A 20478-nucleotide genomic window follows, 5' to 3' on the forward strand; every position below is an offset into this window, starting at 1 on the left:
AGGAATAGTCTGCAGAACTGGGACGAGTGACGGCTGGAAGGACTTCCTTTCTTGTTGGTTTGTGGCCCTCCTCTCCTGGGAGAACAGCGGCCTCTAGTGGCTTGTGCTGCGCAGCTGCGCGCAGACAGAGTTTCTGCTTCCTGCCCGGCTGCTATGGAGTTAATCTCCGCTGTTGCTGTGGGCGTGGCCTGGCTCGGGCAGCTACTCCAAAATGGTGGAGTCGCGTTGGAGCAGGAGCTGCTGGGAGGCTATTTATCTCTGTAAGGGGCCTCCCTGCTCCCTGCAGCCCAGGGGTTAGGGTGCCCAGAGGTCCCGGATTCCCTACCTCTGGATTAAGTGGCCCGCCCTGCCCCTTTAAGACTTCCAAAAAGCACCCGCCAAAACAAAACAACGACCACAAAAAAAAACAAGAAAAAAAATTTTTTTAATTAAAAAAAAAAAAAAATTTTTAATTAAAAAAAAAAGGTGGTCGTTCGTTTTTCTTTATTCTCCGGTGCCAGCCTCAGGCCTCTGCTCACCGGTCTTTCTGCCCTGTTTCCCTAATATTGGGGTCCCTGTCCCTTTAAGACTTCCAAACAGCACTCGCCAAAACAAAGCAGCAAAAAAGCAAAAAAAAAAAATGGTCGCGCGCTTTTCTTATGTCCTCTGTCGCCCAGCCTCCAGTGCCTGCTCACTGTTCTTGCTGCCCTGTTTTCCCAGTATCGAGGGCCCTACACTCTGGCCCGGATGGCTGGGGCTGGGTGTTCGGCAGCCCTGGGCTCCGTCTCCCTCCCGCTCTGCCTGCTCTTCTCCCGCCGGGAGCTGGGGGGAGGGGCGCTCGGCTCCCGCGGGGCCGGGGCTTGTATCTTACCCCCTTCGCGAGGCGCTGGGTTCTCTCAGGTGTGGATGTGGTCTGGATATTGTCCTGTGTCCTCTGGTCTTTATTCTAGGAAGGGTTGTCTTTGTTATATTTTCATAAATATATGTTGTTTTGGGAGGAGATTTCCGCTGCTCTACTCACGCCGCCATCTTCCGCCCCACCTCTGGTTTCTTTTTGACAATCATGCCTTGGAAAAAAATTTTTTCTGGGAAGACTTTTTGTACTGGTTGAGTTCTGTACCAAGTCAAATTTGAACATCCCTGCAAGTGGAGTCTTCCAAAAAACCACCAGATACATCAAATAATGACAGTTTTCTGAAGCTGAGCCTTTCAAAGCAGTGCCGCAGCCCTTTTCTGCTCCCTCTGGTGGCAGCCTGACTGCTGGTCGTCTCCACGATTGTGTGATGTTCTTCTTCAAAGTGACCGTGAACCTTGAGGGAGGGATTAGGACAAGTTAAAAAAAAAACCATGAAGCTCCTTCCTACCTCTTACTAAGATTAGGCTGTTTTTCTTTGAATAAGTGCCCCCCAGGTTGCTGCAAGCCTTTAGTTAATTTCCAGAGTTCTAAGAAGGCTGATTTTCACATTTCTTTGGCCAGCTTTCTCACTATACTATACTTATGGAGGAGAGTTTTCAGGAGTTCCGACTCTGCAGTGCCCACTGAGGCCCTGCATATAGGCTGTGTCCTGGGGCATTGGCCTCTTATTTTACATCTTCAGTTTTATTTTTCCTTCAATCTTGTTTATGGTGTCCTTGGCCAAACAATTTTTGTAAAATATGTTGTCAAACACATCAACAGATCTTGTTGGTTTTCTTGGCAAGGTGGGCCACAATTGTACAATAAACTCATTGATTAATTTACAGTGTTTTGTGTTTGCACTTAAATTTTTATTCATTTGAAATTTATTTTTGTTACGATGTGTTAAATGTATGACTACCTTGATATTTTTAAAAATAGAGATTCTATGTTATTCCAATTCCATTCAATGAAATAAATTTTTTTTCTCAGTGAATTCAGGTACCACTTTAAAAAATAATAGGTCAAACCTATTTATGAGCTCTAGTTTTCCCTCTGGTCTTTATCACAATGCCAGAATAAATACTACTTTAATATAGTGGTATTACAGGATGTTTTAGGATGTGGTAACACATTCCAAACATTGTTCTTATTTTTCATAAACCTCTTGGCTAGTCTCACATGCCTTCCATACAAACTTACTTCATGCAGTTCAAAAGGGAATACTTCTTTTTGTTACATTAATTTTTGGATAACTGACTGTATGCTCTATTCTGCCTTTGCATGCATATTGTCATCTTTCTGTGAGTCTTGATTTAAGCTTTTAGATAAGAATTTCTGTTTGCTTTATTAAGTCCTCCCTTTGTGTTGAATTTATTCCCAAATATTTTATATTTTTGCCCAAAGTTTTTAAGTAGTCACTATATTTTTTAATTTTTACTGTTATAAATTATGCTATTAATCTTATAGATTACTACTCTTATAAATAATGCTATTAATTTCCTTATGGTTATATCTATCTATTTTACCAAAATCATTTATTATAGTTTTAAATAATCTCATTTTCCTATGTATTCAGTATATCTTCTAAAGTTGAAGACATATCTGTTCATATTGACTATTATAGTAATAACATTTGGTTTTATTACCCAGTTGCCTTTAGCTAAACCTTCACAAAACATGAGTAATATTAGTGGTGATAAAAGATAATCTGTTCTCATTCTTGAGTTCAGTGGGCATATAGTTTATTTTGATAATTTCTGCTCTTATGTTATATTTGGGAAGTTTTTCCTTGTAACAGTTTAAAAATTATGACAACTAGATAGTGAGTTTTTCATATGGCTAGTTGGTGGAGTGTTGGCCATGTTGATGTTTTTCTTCCCTTTAATTTGTTGATGTGGTGAATTATGGCTTAAATTCCCTATTATCAATTTTTATAACTAAATATTCTTTTATCCTGATGATTCATTTGAGTACTGTTATATCTGATTTGCTATATTTTATTTAGACTCTTTCATCAGTTTTCATAAATGAACAACCCGTATGGTATAATTTCATACTGTTATACATTACAATCAATATTAAATTATATTAGCTGCATAATTTGAAATACAATCTATTTCTTTACAAAAGAATGGAAAGCTTCACAATTCATTTATTTTTCTTGTGTCTGTTTTTTCTTAGCTGGATAATTTGAAACGATTTTATGATAACCTAGTCTGGAAGAAAAAAGGTCACGAAAAGGCATATCTGGAAGCACTTAACGATTTTTATGCTGCAGTAAGTTGGCCTTCCCTGCTGCCCACTAGAGCTCTGTTCTCTGTTCCCAGTATGAACTCATACAACTAAAGTAATTTCATTATTACAAAATTTTTTCAAGATACACAAACATGTAAATGATTCTTTTATTTTTTTCCTAAAGAAAAGTGCATGGGATATTGAGCTTTCTAATGTCGCAAAAGATTTTTCAGATATTTCAATAGCATATACTCAATTGATGGAAGAAAATAGAAAAATTGGGATCGACATTGAAACCATAACAGGTTCTATCAATGACAGGTAATTCTTCAAATAATCTTTATTCTTATATAGCATATATAATATGTTAAATATAATAAACATTTTCATTTTGTGTTCCTGGGTGGTATGTGGTATATGTGTTTAATTGTTACCTTACATTTTGTTTATGTCTGTTGCAAATGTTCCTCTTTAATCAGTCTGAATCATTTAGAAATAGCAAAATATTAAAAAATGATCTTATAAGGAGTTTATGCTCACTCATATCAGTTCCTTTTGACATATTCTCTCACTCTCAGAGATACTTTAAACTATGTTTTATCAAGCTCGTGATCTCCTTTGGTCAACCCTCAGTTCCTTCCTACAAATACTAAACTAGTTTTCTTAGCTCAGAAACCTAGTCTTCTTGATTTCTCTTTCTGTTTCAACCCTCGTAGTCAATGTTAAACATTCCACGTACTAATTATCTTTGCAATCTGTTTTGCTACTCCACAAGTGCCCAGGTACAAGCTATCATGTCTCGCGTGAACTCACAGCGACTCCAGAACCGATCACGTGCGATCACCAAGCCCCCTTCCTAGTCCGTAACCACACTGTGGTCGGAGCAGTAGTTTTTATTTGTTTTTACCTTAAGCATGATTAGTTTCCCTCCATGCCTACATTAATTTTAGCAGGGGTGTCATGACAAAAACCCCTCTGTCATGTGTCTCAGAGGGCCCCTGAACAGGTAGGCGTACTTGCCTTTGCTCGTATCACACCTGGTCCACTCTTACTTTTGGTTCAAGTGCAGTGGCCTTAGTTTAGTTTCTCCCACTTGCCACCTTTTTTCCCCAGCCCATATGGTATATTTTGCTCTTTTCTCCTTTAATGTTTTTCCTTTTCCTTCTGTCAAGTCAATTACTGTTTATCCTTAGGATTCGTCTTAGGAATCAGTTCTGGGAAGCTTTTACTGACTGCCCAGTTAAATCCAATTCCTCTGCAATGTGTGCACATGGCACAGATACAACTCCTTCATACCTCTTGTTGTATCTGCAGTTTTGTGTTTGCAAATATTTGACTGATGTCTGTCTCAAAAAGATGGGAAGATCCATGAGGGTATATGTAGGCCATGACTACATTTTCTTCACCCCAGAATTATCTTCATTGCGCACCGCGCCTGACACATCTGTGCTGTGCATCATCATTGCAGGAGGGCAGGAGGACTGGGGGAGGGAGGCAGTGTTAATATTTGGTCATTGTGCAGGATGTTTGCTGAAGTGTCTGATTGTTTTGTCCTTGGAAATGAGAGAATAAAGCCATTTGTATAATTTACCCATAAATTAAGCCTACTTTTTAAAGAGAGCAAAAGAGACATTGTTTTCTAAAGGATAACCTAAAATTATAGTTGCTAATATTACTACATTGTATTTTTTTGAGGAAGAGAACCAGAGGGGGGAAATCTGCAAATTGGGCAAGCTCTGAGGAGGCCCCTCTGGAGGAAAGGAGGACCTTGTGAGCGTTATTAGCCTTATTAGATTATCCCGTGGTGATGAGCAGCCCCCGGTGCTGATGGGCAAGTGCACACAGGTGTATTTATCACTTGCTTTACTGCTCAGCTGTGTCTGTCCTGTCTCTGCTTCATTCTCTCTCTCCATCTCAGACCCAGGATAGAGGATAGGACCTTCCTGGGGCATGTTGCTGTGACATCACAGGTACATTAGTGAGATGACTCGAGGGCTCTGGCTGGTTCCACAGAAAGAGGATGAATGTTACTTCTGCTTACACTCCATTAACAGAGCAAGTCCTATGGCCAAGCATGAAGTCAACAGGGTGGAAGTCTAATACTCTTAGAGAGACAGCCAATCATTGGGAACACTGATACCATCTGTCACCTGCAGTGGGAATGTAGCCTAGATGTAGGGAAGGATTTCCATGGCCATGCATTGTGCTTGTCCAGATTACATCTTAAGATGTCATTTGATTAATTTTCCCTCAAATTTTTGCTTGAAATTAAAAGTTAGATGGATGATTTTAATAGCAGATCACACAGTGCTGAACAGAGAATTAGTGAAAGATTAGTAAAATAAGAAAGTGATGAAGAGATGTATAGGTGAGTCAGATCTGCCATGTGTTGGTGAGGTTACCAAGGAAGACAAGCAAAGGTCAGAGGCAGGGCTTGGGGATATGATCAGAAATCCAATGATCACAGCAGTTCAAACATTCTTGTTTTTAACTGGGAAGTCTCACTCTCCAAGACAGATAGCTAGGTATAAATGATGCAAAAATAATTATTCATTTCTAAATTTTATTTGTTTTCTTCCAAACCTTTCAAGTCATTTTATGATTCCCTGTTTGATACAGTTACTTAAAGCTTATCTTTTACTTTTTAACATAGTATGTAGTTATTTTATAATCTACATCTAATAATTTGAGTATATGTAGTTTGTGATCTACTTCTGCATCTTATTCTCTGTTTCATGCTTCCTGTCTTTATTCATTGTGCTCTTGTCTATTTTTACTCTGTGGTAGTCATTTTCTTCAGGAAATAATTTGTAGAGAATCTTTGAGTTATAGGATAAAGTTGAGTTAATCATTTGCAGCCTTATATTTTTGAGAAGAGTTCTGCTTTTCAATTTGTGTTATTAGATATGCCCAATATTTTTTTCATTTCCTAAGTTATGATACATACTCAAAGGCCCATTCTATCAAAATTTCCAGTGCTTTCATAGCAGAAGTATCTTGTATGATCATTTTAGCTCTTTGATTATAATGCATATTTATTGTAGAAAATACAAAAAAAGTACAAAAATGAAAATCATTTCCATACATAGAGGTAGCCACAATTAATATATTGCTGATTTTCATTTTTAGTGAACCTGTGTTCCGACTTTTTTTCTAACCTGATGTAATGGAATTTTTGTCATACTGTTGTACAGATTTCAACCTCATCATTTAAATATCTGTATGAAAGTCTATATGTTAACCATGTCATAATCTATATTTAGGTTGTTTTCATTTGTATGACTTCTTATAAATACTGTGAATTTTTTGTTTAGAAATTTTTCTTAGCATTATTGCTTTAAAAATTTTTTTTAAATTAAGGAATCATTGATATACACTCTTATAAAGGTTTCACAAGAAAAACAATGTGGTTATTACATTCACCCTTATTATTGAATTCCACCCCCTCATACCCCATTGCAGTCACTGTCCCTTAGTGTAGTAAGATGCCACAGAGTCCCTACTTGTCTTCTCTGAGCTACACTGTATTCCCCTTTTTGTTCCTTCAGTTTTGCTTTGTTGTTATACTCCACAAATGAGGGAAACCATTTGGGATTTCTCTTTCCCTGCCTGACTTATTTCCCTGAGCATAATACCCTGTAGCTCCATCCATGTTGTTACAAATGGTAGGATTTGTTTCTTTCTTATGACTGAATAGTATTCCATTGTGTATATGTACCAGCATCATTGCTTTTTAAAGCTTAAAGTAGATTTATAGAAGTAGATTGGATGTAATACTTTTAAATTCCTAATCTCTCTCTAAAACACCTTTCTAGGAAGACTGTACCATTTATTGAAGCTGATGCACAGACTTGTTCTGCTATGCACCTGTGCTAACATTGAATACTGTGTATATTGTCTTTTCCAGCTTGATAAATGCAAAAATATACTTTCAGTATTATTTCAAATTTCATTTATTTGCTCACCAATAAGTAGAATATTTACACATCCTTGCTTGAATTCTGCTTTTTCTAAATAATTCTTGTGTGCTTCTAAGGAAGAAATGGAGGACTTAGCATTCAGAGAGGCAAAGCAGCTTTCCTGAAGTTCTACCACCAGGGCTGCTGGCATTTGAAGTCTGAATTTCTGCATGCAGATTCAGGAGCCGTCACCTTAGTTAGGTCTTTTCTTTTCAGTTTAATCTGACTTCAATTTAACTGATATTTAGTGAATGTTCAAATATTCTTGACATATATTGCTCCAAAAATGATGATCCTGAATAGTAGACCTACCATTAAAATAGTTCTCTTAGGACACAGGTGAGATTGTAGCGGATTTGTACAGCGGCACTTCTGGCTCTGTGGCTAGAGCTTAGAGCAAGGGCTTGACTTGACTTATGTGCCTGTGTGCTTGAGTGTCTGTGAGTGTGTGCAGTTCACATGTGTTTTTATGTGGCAGGAAGTCAGGGACAAAACTTTGAGGATAGGGAACTAACTGTCAGGTAAGGAATCATTTTAGGGGGATTGGATTATGCTGAAGACAATGGAAATCTGCTGAAGAATCTGTATGGTGAGATTTCTTTTAAAAATACTACTTTAATAGTAATTGGATAAGTTAAGGTTTGAATATCTGGTTTGATGGTGGTACCAGATAATAAATAAGAAACATATGGAGGAAAAGAGGAAAGGTTGAAGCAAAGCAGTTGATATGTTTGCTTTGGAATTGTGTATGGCACGATTCAAGTGTAAGTGTCTGGATGTCACTTGGATTTATGGTCTGAAATAGAGGAATGATGTTCATGTAGATAGAAGTTAGATGTTAAATGTAAGAGTACTTTAAACTGGCTAGCAAACTTTTCATGTTTATCACTTCATTTGCTTCTCAGAAATTAGAAATTTTATGAGAGAAATTTTGTGGGATAAATTATAATTACAGGCTATGTGTCAGTATAAAGTCTTACCAGGATGTGATAGGGCAGAATCAAGAAACATAATTAGTGACCCCTATGGACTATCCATGAACAGAAACAGCTTCCTTGGCCATGAAAAACACAAACTACTTAAAAAATAGGAAGGAAAAAAAATCTCATTCACTGGAGAAGGAAACCTAAATTCAACTAAAAAGATGTAAATATGAAACTTCTATTAAGAAAACACTAAATACGATTGACATTTATTAAATTTGTTATTTTTAAAACTTTTTGTAGCTTTATTGAAGTATAATTGACAAAAATTGTATGTATTTATGGTTTACAAAGTGATTGTTGTTATTAACACTTAATTTTTTTGAGAACAGTTATGTTCACAGCAAAATTAAGGGGAAAGTACAGAGAATTCCCATATGCCTCCTGTCCCTGCACATGCACGGCTTTACTTACTGTGAACATCCCATTTCAATGTGATACGTTTGTTCCAGTATAAACTACAGTGTCACTCAGAGTCTATAGTTTACATTAGGGTACACTTGGTGGTGTACATTCTGTGGGTTTGGACAAATGTATATTAGCAACTGTCTACCATAATGGCATTATAAAATATTTTTGTTGCCTCCCAAAATCCTCTGTGCTTTGTCTACTCATTCTCCCATATGCTGCCCAAACGGTCTTTTTATCATTTCCATAATTTACCATTTGCAGAATGTCATCATATAGTTGAATAATACAGTGTGTTGCCTCTGTAGATTAGATTCTTTCACTTACTGATATGCATTTAAGGTTCCTCCATGTCTCTTTATGGCTTGATAGCTCATTTCTTTTTTGAATAATATTCCATATCTGGATGTATCACTTTCTGAAGGGCATCTTGGCTGCTTACAAGTTTTGGCAGTTACAAGTAAAGCCACCATAAACACCTGTGGTGCAGGTTTTTCTATGGACAAAGTCTTCAACTCTTTTGTGTAAATTCCACAGGACACAGTTGCTGGATTGGATGATAAGAATATGTTTAGTGTTGTAGGGAACCACTAAATGGTCTCCCAAAGAGGCTGCACCATTCTGCATTCCCACCAGCAGTGCATGAGAATTCCTGCCAATCCACATCCTCTCCAGTATTTGCTGGTGTCGGTGTTCAGAATTTTAGCTGATCTAACAGGCGTATGGTGATTCTTCATTTTGATTTGTGTTTCTCTGATAACACAGGATGTGGCCCGCCCTTTCATGGGCTTATTTTCCAGTGTACATCTTTGGTGAGGTGCATCCTTTCAAGTCTCTGACCAGCTTGTAATCAGGTTGTTTGTTTGCTTTCGGTTGAGTTTTCACAGCTTGTGGTAAGTTTTAGATAGCACCCTTTTATCAGCTGTGTTTTACAAATAATTTTCTCCCAGTGTATGGCTTGTCTTCTCATTCTTCTGACATTGGCTTTCACAGAGCAAATAGATCACAAACCAAAAGAATAGTTTTTGCTAATACCCCACTGTGTTAATTACTGTATCTTTATAGTAAATATTAAAGAAATATATTTTCAGAATGAGTAAAATCTGAACTAATAAGTATGAATTTACATCTGACATACTAACACAGAACATGGGAAAGGAATTTTAAAACAAGAATATGCACATTAGAGTAAAAATCAATCTGAAATTCTAAATACAAAATCATACATTTTTATTGAAGTAAAAAGTAGATGACATAAATCATAGAAGAAAATAAACATAGCTGAAAATAAAAGTTAAAGTTTAGGGAAATAAGTATAAACACAGAAAAGAGAAAAAGAGATGAAAACATGGAAAAATCAATTAATAATCATTGAAAGATGATTGAGATGTCCCAGGAGGTAAGAACAAAAGAATGTAGTAAGATTAGTACATATGAAAAACCAGGTGAGAGCTTTCAGCATTAACTAAAACACACACAAAAAGACCCAAAAGGAACTGAATGATTTCACCTCATGGTGCATATCACTGGTATTAGAGAGTGTCATAAAGAGAAAGCATGAAGAGCTTTGAGGGAAAAAGTAAACAAAAGCCTGATAACTCACCAAGGGAGAACAGTCACAGCAGCAGGTAGACCTCTCACCCACCGCTCCCCAGAGCACTCTGGGGTGTTGTCCCAGAGCTGAAGCAAGGCAGCTGGCAGGCTGATGTCCTGCACCCACTTAAGGACAATGCCAGGCTAGAAAGTTTCGAGAGCGGTTACCATCTAAAAGCCCTTACCTAAAGGATTAACCTCAGTGAGGGGAATGACTGGGAGAATGTGCTGTGTATAACAGCAGTGGTAACTGAAGACACCAGCACAAAGGGTGTATATTACATGTAATTTAATTATTAACATCAGTGTGTAATGAAGATAGTTATCACAATTTTGTGTTAAATAAAATAGCAAAATTTCTCCATAAAAATATCAAGAAAGATATAAGGGTCTCCTCTGTGTACAGATGCAAAGTTTAACAAAATGTTAAGTAACTTTTATAAGATATGAGCAGTTCAGTAAATTTCTCCATAGTCACATCAATCAACAGGCAAATTTTGCAACATGGAAAGCATTTAAACTGCAAAAGTTTACTTTCTATTTGAATTTAAGTATTTTTTCCTATACATATTAATTTCACAACTTAAAATACATACTAATTTGCCTTAAAAAGTACGTGTATGTGTGTGATGTGTGTCCTGAGTACCTACTTTCTGTGAAATACTGTTTCAGGTACTGGAGATATCACTTAAATTTACATTCTCCTAAATAGATATGTGAAATAATAAATAAATCTTTAAAATATTCTTACTGCAACTCTTGTGAGGAACATAAGGCTGAATAATGTGCCAGAAAGTGACAGGTCTAGGGACAGACTGGGGGCTCTGCTTTGGTAAGGACATTCATCAGAGACACCGTCTCTAAGAAGGTAACCTTTGAGTTGGGACCTGAATGAAGGTGATGTGTCAGCCCTGAGTGGGTCTGGGGAAGAACATATAAAGCAAAAGGACAGAACATGCAAAAGCTCTGTGATAGATAAAATTTTATGTATGTTATAGAAACAAAATGGAGGCAAGTGTTTCTTGAGAAAGGTAATTCAGGGAGGCAAACGCTGGCAATGCAGACAGGGCTCAGACACCACAAGGCCTAAGTGGGCTATGATGAAGACATATGGGTCAAAGCATTTAATCCATTTAAAGCATCTTACAGTTTAGAAAAACCTGTTGGGCAGCTTAGTGAAGAATGGACTTTGGTGCATACAAGAATGACAGCTTATTTGGTAATTCAAAAAATTATAATGATGAAATAGATTAAGTTTTTTGCAGTAGAAAAATGGTAATAGCTGATTTTCAGATAAACTTTGGAGGGAGTGCCAATGAGATCTTCTGATAGGTAGGATATAAGGTGTGAGGAAACGAAAAATGACTAGGCTGCTTGCTGATGTGACAAGGGCTTGAGGAAGGTATAAGGGGAGTTCAGAGAAGATAGAAGTATGTCTCTCTGGGCCATATTACATTTCAGATTCCTATTAGCTTTTCAAATGGCAATCAGTAAAAATTAGATACATAGGTCTAGTGCACAGAGATGATAATATGGGGCACAGATTTTGAATCATTTTAAACAGTGGGACTGGATGATATGTCTAAAGAGAGAATATAAACAGAAAAGTGATAAGAATTTACATTTCCTGTAGTGTTGATAATAGTGTGAAAGGTCTTTTGCTACAAAACACTTATAAATGGAGTATAAATAGGGCATGCATCATTTAAATGTAGTGTACTTACAGGAAAGTAAAGGAAATCCAGGGCCCAATGCACAGAGAGTAAGTGAACAACCTGCATGCTAAATTCCAAGCTGGTCATGGCTGCCCTGAAAATATGGATGGAGCAATGGCCTTGCTGAATTTAGTAAACAGAGGAATTAAGTTTTAGTATCTTCGAACATAGACAATGGGACATGGATATGTGCAAGTTATGGGGCTGGATAAAGTAAAAGCATTTAATTGGGAAGAGCAGAAAAAATAAACCTACAAGCAAAGGCAGAAACGAGAAAGTGTGTCTGTCTAAAGCCTGGGGCATGGTGAGGGAAAAACTAGCAAGAACATCCCCTGTCCAGTTCCCCTTCACAGATTGTTCAGTTTCACACATTCTCCAAACCCCCTCCCTATGTTTACCAACAATTTATTATCAATATTTATGGGTCTATCTCTTTTTGTTTGTTTTTAGATTCCACATATAAGGGAAATCCATTTTGGTATTTGGCATTTGTCTTTGTCTTAGTTCACTTAACATAACCCTCAAGGTCCATCCATGTCATCACATCAAGCAAGAATTTTATGGCTGAGTAATACTCCATTGTGTATATATACCACATCTTCTTTGTACATTCACCTGTTGATGGGCACATAGGTTGCTTCCATATCTTTGCTATTGCAAATAATGTTACAATGAACATAAGTATGCATATATATTTTTGAATTAGTGACTTTTTTTCCTTCCATTAAGTTCCCAGAAGTGAAGGAATTGCTGGGTCATATGGTATTTCTATGCTTAGTTTTTTGGGGAAACTCCATACTGCTTTCCACAGTGGCTGTACCATTTTATATTCGACCAACAGAGTAGGAAGTTCCCTTTCTCCAGTTCCTTGTCAACACTTGTTATTTCTTGTCTTTTGGATGATGGCTATTCTGACTGGTGTGACATGATATCTCATTGTAGTTTAGATTTGCATTTCCTTGATGATCAGCGATGTGGAGCATCTTTTCATGTGCCTGTTGGCCATCTGTATGTCTTCTTTGGAAAAATGTCTCTTCAGGTCCTTTGCCCATTTTTAATTAGACTCTTTGGGTTTTTGGTGTTGAGTTGTATGAGTTCTTTATATACTTTGAATAGCCCTTATTGGATACATTATTTGCAGATATATTCTCCCAAAAGGTAGGTTGTCCTTTTACTTGTTGAGGGCTTCCTTTGCTATGCAGAAGATTTTTAGTTTGATGTACTCACACCTGTTTATTTTTTATTTTGTTTCCCTTGCCTGGGGAGACATATCCAGAAAGACATCTCTCATACTGAAGTTCATGAGACTCTTGCCTATGTTTTCTTGTAAGAGTTTTATGGTTTCATGTCTTACATTTAGGTCTTTAATCCATTTCAAGTTTATTTTTTGGGTATTTAGACAGTAATCCAGTTTCTTTCTCTTACATACAGCTGTCCAGTTTTCCCAACACCATTTTTTAAAAAGACTGTCTTTTTCCATTGTGTATTCATGGCCCCTTTATTGTATATTAATTGACCATATATGCATGGATTTCTATCTGGGTTCTCTATTCTGTTCCCTTGATCTATGTGTTTTTTCTTGTGCCAGTCCCATTGTTTTAGTCACTGTAGCTTTGCAATATAGCTTGAAACCAGGAAGTATAATACCTGCAGCTTTGTTATTCTTTCTCAGAATTGTTTTGACCATTTGGGGTCTTTTATGGTTCCATATAAATTTTAGGATTATTTGCTCTAGTTCATTGAAAAATGCCATTGGTATTTTGATAGGCATTGCATTGAGTCTATAAATTGCTTTGGTCAGGATAGCCATTTTGATAATATGAATTATTTCTAGCCATGAGTGTGAGATAGATTTCCACTTGTGTCTTCTTTAACTTCTCTCATGAGTGTCTTAAAGTTTTCAGAGTACAGGTCTTTCACCTCCTTGGTTAGGTTTATTCCTAGGTGTTTTATTCTTTTTGATGCAGTTGTCAGTGGAATTGTTTTCTTTATTTCACTTTCTGCTAGTTTGTTGTTAGTATATAAGAATGCAACAGATTTACGTATATTGATTTTTTTATCCTTTGACTTTATTGAATCCAATTATTCTAATAATGTATTGGTGGAGACTTTAGGGTTTTCTGTGTATATCATGTCATCTTCAAATAGTGGTAATTTAACTTATTCCTTCCCAATTTGGATGCTTTTTATCCCTTTATCTTGTCTGATTGCCATGGTTAGGACCTCCAGTACTATGTTAATAAAAGTGATGAGAGTGGGCATCCTTGTCTTGTTCCTGATCTGAGAGAGAAAGTTTTCAACTTTTTGCTATTGAGTATGATGTTAGCTGTGTTTTCATTGTATATGGCCTTTAGTATGTTGAGATATATACCTTGCATTCCCATTTTGTTGAAAGTTTTTATCATGAATGGATGATTTGTGTCAAATGCTTTTTCAACACCTATTGAGATGATCATATGATTTTTCCCTTTTATTTGTTAATGTGGTATATCACATTGATTGATTTATGAATATTGCATTATCCTTTCATCCCTGGAATAAATCCCATTTGGTCACAATGAATGATCTTCTTGATGTACTTTTGAATTTGGTTTGCTAATATTTTGTTGAAGATTCTTACATCTATGTTCATCAGCAATATTGGTCTATAATTTTCTTTTTTTTGTAGTGTCTTTGGTTTTGGTATTAGAGTGATATTGGCCTCATAGAATGAGTTTGGAAGTATTCCCTCCTCTTCTACTTTTTGGAATGCTTTAAGGATGGATGTTAGCTCTCTTTCAAATGTTTGGTAGAATTCAGCTATAAAACCATCTGGTTCTAGAATTTTGTTTGTTGAGAGTTTTTTGATTACCAGTTCAATTTAGTTACTGGTAATTGGTCTGTTCAGATTTTCTGTTTCTTCCTGGGTCCATCTCAGAAGGTTGTACTTTTCTAGGCCTCGTCCACTTCCTCTAGGTTGTTCAGTTAATTGGCATGTAATTTTTCATAGCATTCTCTAATAATTCTTTGTATTTCTGTGGTGTCAGTTGTAACTTCTTTTCATTTATGATTTTGTTCATTTGTGTCTTGCCTCTTTTTCCTTGGTAAGTCTGGCTAGGGGTTTGTCTATTTTAACTTCTCAAAGAACCAGTTCTTTGTTTCACTGATTTTTCTCAATTGCATTATTCTGTATTTTATTTACTTCTACCCTGATCTTTATTATGCCCCTCCAACTAACTGTGGGTTTCATTTGTTCTTCTTTTACTAGTTTCTTTAGTTGTGAATTTAGATTGTTTATGTGGGATTATTCTTGTTTCTTGAGGTAGACGTGTATTGCTGTGTACTTCCCAGTTAGAATCACTTTTGTGGCATCCCATATATTTTGAACCATTGTGTTTCTGTTTTCATTTGTCTCCATGTATTGTTTGATTTCCTCTTTGATGTGTTCCTTGATCCATTAATTATTTAGAAGCATGTTGTTTAGTTTCCACATATTTGTTTCTTTCCCAGTTTTTTCCTTGTAATTGATTCTCTAGTTTCATACCACTGTGGTCTGAGAAGATTCTTGATGCAATTTCTGTCTTCTTAAATTTGTGGAGACTTGTGTCCTAATGTGTGATTTGTTTTGGAGAACATTCCGTGCATACATGAGAAAAGTGTATTCTGTTTCTTTGGGGTCACATATTCTGTATATGTCTGTTAAGTCCATCTTGTCTAATGCCATGTTACCTTTTTAATTTTCTATCTGAAAGATCTTTTCTGTTGTCTGTTTTCCCCTTTAGGCCTGTTAGTGTTTGTTTTATATTTCTAGGTGCTCCTCTGTTGGGTGCAGAGATGTTCATGATTGTTATATCCTTTGGTGGAATGATCCCTTTATCATTATGTAATGCCCTTCTCTGTCTGTTACTTTCTTTGTTTTGTAGTCTATTTTGTTTGATACAAGTACTGCAACTACAGCTTTTGTCATCTCTGTTTGCATGGTATGTCTGTTTTCATCCCCTCAATCTCAGTGCATATGTGTCTTTAGGTCTGAAGGGGGTCTCTTGCAGGCAGCAAATAGATGGGTGTTGTTTTTTAATCTGTTCCGTTACCTTATGTCTTTTGATTTGAGCATTTAGGCCATTCACATTTAAAGTAATTATTGATATTTAAGTACCTAACTGCCATTTTGTTAAATGTTTCCTAGTTGTTTTTGTTGTTCTTTGACCCTTTCTTCCTGTCTTGCTCTCCTCTCTTGTGTTTTATGCCTTTCTGTAATGTTATGGTTGGGTTCCTTCTCTTTGTTTTTTGTTTATCCTATCCTATAAGTTTTTGGGTTGTGGTTACCATAGGGTTCTCATATGAAATCCTATGAATATAGCAATCAATACAGCTGATGAAAACTTAAGTTTGAATGCATTCTCTATATTTCTTACTTCTCCTCCTCCATGTTTTATGTATATAGTAACATCTTTTACACCTTTTTATTAAGTGGTTCCCTTAACTAATGTTTAGATGCAATTGATTTTGCTTCTTTTGTCTTTTGGACCTTCACAGTAACTTTTAAGTAATATGCTCTATGTTTGCTTTACTAGTGGAATTTTTTTCTTTTTCTTAAATTTCTTACTTCTACTTAGGGTTTTTTTTTTTCCTCTTAAAGAAGTCCTGTTAGCATTTCTCGAAAGGCTGGTTAGTAGTTGTGAAGTCTTTTAACTTATGATTATCTGTGAAACTCTATCTCTCCTTCCATTCTTACTGGTAACCTTGCTGGGTAGAGTATTTTTGGTTGGAGGTTTTTATCTGTTCAGCACTTTGAATTTATCATCCCATTCCCTTCTAGCCTGTAGAGTTTCTGCAGAAGAATCCGCAGATAACATTATGGGGTTTCTCTTACATATAATTTGTTGTTTTTCCATTGCTGTTCTTAAGGCTCTCTCTCTTCTTTGATCTTTGACATTTTGATTACAGTGTGTTTTGGTGTGGATCTCCTTGGGTTCATCTTGTTTTGAGCTTTCTGTGCTTCCTGGACCTGGTAGATTGTTTCCTTCCTCAGGAAAAATAGGGAAAGTTTCCAACTATTATCTTTTCTAATTTTCTACTCCTTTCACTCCTCTTTTTCTGGGACTCTTATAATGCAGATGTTAGGACATTTGATGTTTCCCAAGCCTCTTTTACAATATTCTCATTTCTTCTAATTCTTTCTTCTGCTGTTCAACCTGGGTGCTTTCCATTGCCCTGGTCAGCTCTGCATCCTCTAGTCTGCTGTTCATTCTGTCTGTAGTTGTTTCACCAATTGAATTCTTCATGTCTGATTGCTTCTGTTTTTAGACTTTCTGTCTTTTTGTTGAAGTCCATCTTGAGTTCCACTATTGTTTTCTCAACTCCAGGGAGCATCTCTGTAACCATTTGCTTTAAAACTCTACCTTGTAGATTGGTTCACTCCATTTCATTTGGGTTGTTTTCCTTGGGTTGTTTCTTGTTCTCTTGTCTGGAGCATAGTCTTCTGTCTCCTCATTTGGGATGACTTTCTGTGCTTGGTTCTATGAATTAGAAAGGGCTTGCTCCCCCAGTCTTTAAGTTGGCCTTGCATGGGTGAGTCCCCTCTGTAGACTCATGTGCCTTGTGAATTTTGATGAGCTGGAGGTTGAGTAAGGGCTGGGGCTCACAGGGTGTAGTCTCAGGAGTGTGGCCTTGGGGGCCCATTGGAGGGGCTCCTGGGTGGATGCCTGTGGGTTTTGCGCTGGCAGTGGGGAGAATGGAGGGCCAGTGGCTGGTCGGCGGCACACTCCAGGTAACTCCTGGACCTGTGCCAGCTGACTCCCCTGGGCCTCATCCCCGTGTACCCTGTGTGCACTCTGGGAGGGTTGGGGCTGCTCTGGGGAGTTCCTGTGTTGGGAGCCTGCTGGGTCCCACTGGCATCGCAGAGTACCGTGCACGTCCCCTCGGCCCGTGCACTCTGGACTACTCCAGGGAATTCCCGTGTGAGCGCTGCTGGGTCCAGTTCACTGCCGGGAGTCAGGCCCCACACGCGTGTTCCCCATGGCACTCTGGGGTGCTGCCTCGGTAGCAGTGGCCTGCACACTTGCTCCCTTCCCTGTGAGCTGGGGAACTTTCGGGGCCTGCTCATGGCTCAGCTGCTGGGAGACAGTGGGCAGCAAGGCAGGACTGCTGGGTCTCCTGCAGGTGTCTGGGCGAAGAGGGGCTTAGGCTGCCAAGACCACGTCTGAGGCCGCTGTGTCTGAGATCAGTGTGTGCCCCTAGATCTTGCTCTCAGCCACGCTGAGATTGCAGGAGAAGCTCACACAGTGGTGCTGGCCGGCCCCACTGATCTGGATAGCCTCCATCAGTTTCCTTGCCAAGCAGTGGATATTTAGTTCTGAAACAGGCTCTGTCACTATAGTCTCGTGGCACTTTAAAGTGGAAGGTGTCTTCCTGTGCCTCAGGGCAGGGAGTCCACACCCGGATCTGAGCAATCTCTCTCCCCCACTTCTGCCCTTGCTGTGCTGGGCATATGTTCCTGCAGTTACCTGTCACTGTCTGTCCTTGTTTTGGGCTTTTTAAATTACGATCTTTCTGTTCCCCACTGTATGGAAAGTGTTCACTTCCCTCTATGATCTACAGGGTGAAATGCTCTGTGTGTCAGTGTAGAGTTGATATGTAGGTAGGAGAAGATGGATTTGGGCTCTCTACTCTTCCATCTTCTCATAATCTGGATTCATTTCAGTCAAAAATTGAATAGCACATACAGCTGAGAAAAAAAAAGGATTGGTGCACTTGAAAACATGAAGAGGAACCAGAATGCAGCACAGAGACAAAAAGAGACAAAAAACATGGGAGAATTGTTAAGACTTATGGGGCTAGAATGAGAAATAAAGGAGAGAATGGGGAAGCGGTGTTCAAAGAGATAATGGCAAACAGAAGTCTGTAATTATTTAAAGCATGAATCCTTAGATTCAGGCATGATGGTAAATCCCAAACAAGATAAACTCAGTGAGAAAACTTATATTGTATTTACACTTTAGCTTGCTCATATTGGAAAGAGATTTGAAGGTGTGTACTTGTCAAATGAGTGTATTCTGCAGTGACAAGTATCTGCACTCAGTTTTCCTGCCTCTTAAATTCAAGGGGTAAATGGTACTTCCTGTTCAAGGCCAACACCTCTATCTGTGCTCTAAGTTTCAGCCTCTTTTGCCCTGTTCAGGGTGTCATTTTATTCTTACCACTTCTATTTTTGACATCTTCATTCATCACTGTTTTCCTTCAGCCTATATTCATCATTAATCCTCTTCCAACATAAATGAAAACCTTGCCTTCATTCTGCTTGTATCTTTGGCAATCATACAGTATTTCCTTTCCATTCTCATTAAAATTTTCACATACTTAGCAGTATTTGCTAGATTATTAGCAATATTTGCTTGACTGTTAATCACTTAGTGTCACAAGCAGTCTGGCTTCTGGAATTCCCATGTTACCAAAATTTACTTAAGTTAAAAAAAAAGCAAAGCATCCTCCCTTTCTAAATCTGCTGGACAGTGCACCATCTCTTCACATGCCTCTTACTCCCCCGTTGACTGCAGCGTCTGTGTCAAGGCCCTCTCTGATGCTGCACTTTGGTGAGGTTCAGTGCCTCCCCTACTGGTTCGGCCTTACCTCTCTCATGCTCTCTAGGCATCCTAGAGAGACTCATTTCTCACTGCCTGTGCCCTGATAGATTCTAACCAGGGTTCTAACCACAGCCTGTTTACATCCTTGATGTTTATTCCCTATCTCAAAATTTTACCTATTGTTATTTTAGAATGCAGCACATGTTTTTCTTTACTTTTTAATATCTTTCCGCTTCCTGGTAGTATCGTTTTGACTATTTACTTTATCCCCCAACATCACATCTTGACACCATTATCCACCAAGTTACTTGATCCAGGAATCATCCTATATCCCTCTACTCACTTACCAATTTTTATTGTCTTTTAAATGTTTCTCTAGTGTGTACTTTCCTTTCTGTCTGTTTCAATTACTGATTAAATAAACCAGGCTCTCATTGTCTGTTAATTGGAATATTAAACAGGCCTTCAACTGGTCTAACTCCAAGTTTGAGCTCTCAGATCCAGCATATACAGCAGGTGTAAATTATCTACAAATAGTGCAGTGCTGTTTACTTTCAGCAGCTAAAAAAGTTTCAGAAGTTCCCTACCAGTTAGAGGATAAAGTCCAAATCCCAGACTGATAGATTATACGCTTTGTAGTCTGTCACCTACACAACTTCACACTCCTTTGGACCACCCCCTTCCATGATCTTTATGTTCTAGCCTATTAAAGTGCAAACGTACCCAAACTCATATTGTTTTAAGCTTCAGTCTTTGTGTCTGATATTCCTCTGATTGAAATTCCCTTACTTTCTGTCCCACACGTCTCCCTCTCATCTTCTTCTGGCTTGTTTTTTTTTTTTAAACATGATTAACTCATCATTCATACAATAGCTCAGACATTAATTCTTCCCAGATGCTCCTCCTGTTAGTAACTTACTTCCCCATCCACAGACCAGGGTGGTAGTAAGTGCTTTAACTATGATTCCTCCCTTATTGTACTTAAGATTGCATACAAATTGGTTTTTCATGTATTTTTTTCCTCCATTAGAGTATAAATTGGAAACCTTTTTTTAGCTTATCTTTGTATCCCAGTTGCCTAGCATAGCACTTGATAGATAATCAGTGCTCGAAAATATCCATTTAACCAACCTTCTCTGGTTTCAT

General features: G+C 37.8%; 1 protein-coding gene across 1 annotated transcript in view; it reads left to right on the plus strand.

Annotated features, from left to right (window-relative positions):
* Positions 1-20478, plus strand: part of CCDC178 (coiled-coil domain containing 178) — a gene marked incomplete at its 5' end in the record, with an annotated part of 479198 nt that overhangs the window by 118855 nt on the left and 339865 nt on the right. Inside the window, 2 exons of the mRNA XM_036885068.2 lie at positions 3059-3154; positions 3297-3433. Coding sequence (XP_036740963.2) covers positions 3059-3154; positions 3297-3433 — 233 coding nt within the window. The remainder of the gene's footprint in view (positions 1-3058; positions 3155-3296; positions 3434-20478) is intronic.

The sequence above is a fragment of the Manis pentadactyla genome, chromosome 6 (assembly GCF_030020395.1).
Source record: "Manis pentadactyla isolate mManPen7 chromosome 6, mManPen7.hap1, whole genome shotgun sequence".
In the NCBI taxonomy this organism is placed as follows: domain Eukaryota; kingdom Metazoa; phylum Chordata; class Mammalia; order Pholidota; family Manidae; genus Manis; species Manis pentadactyla.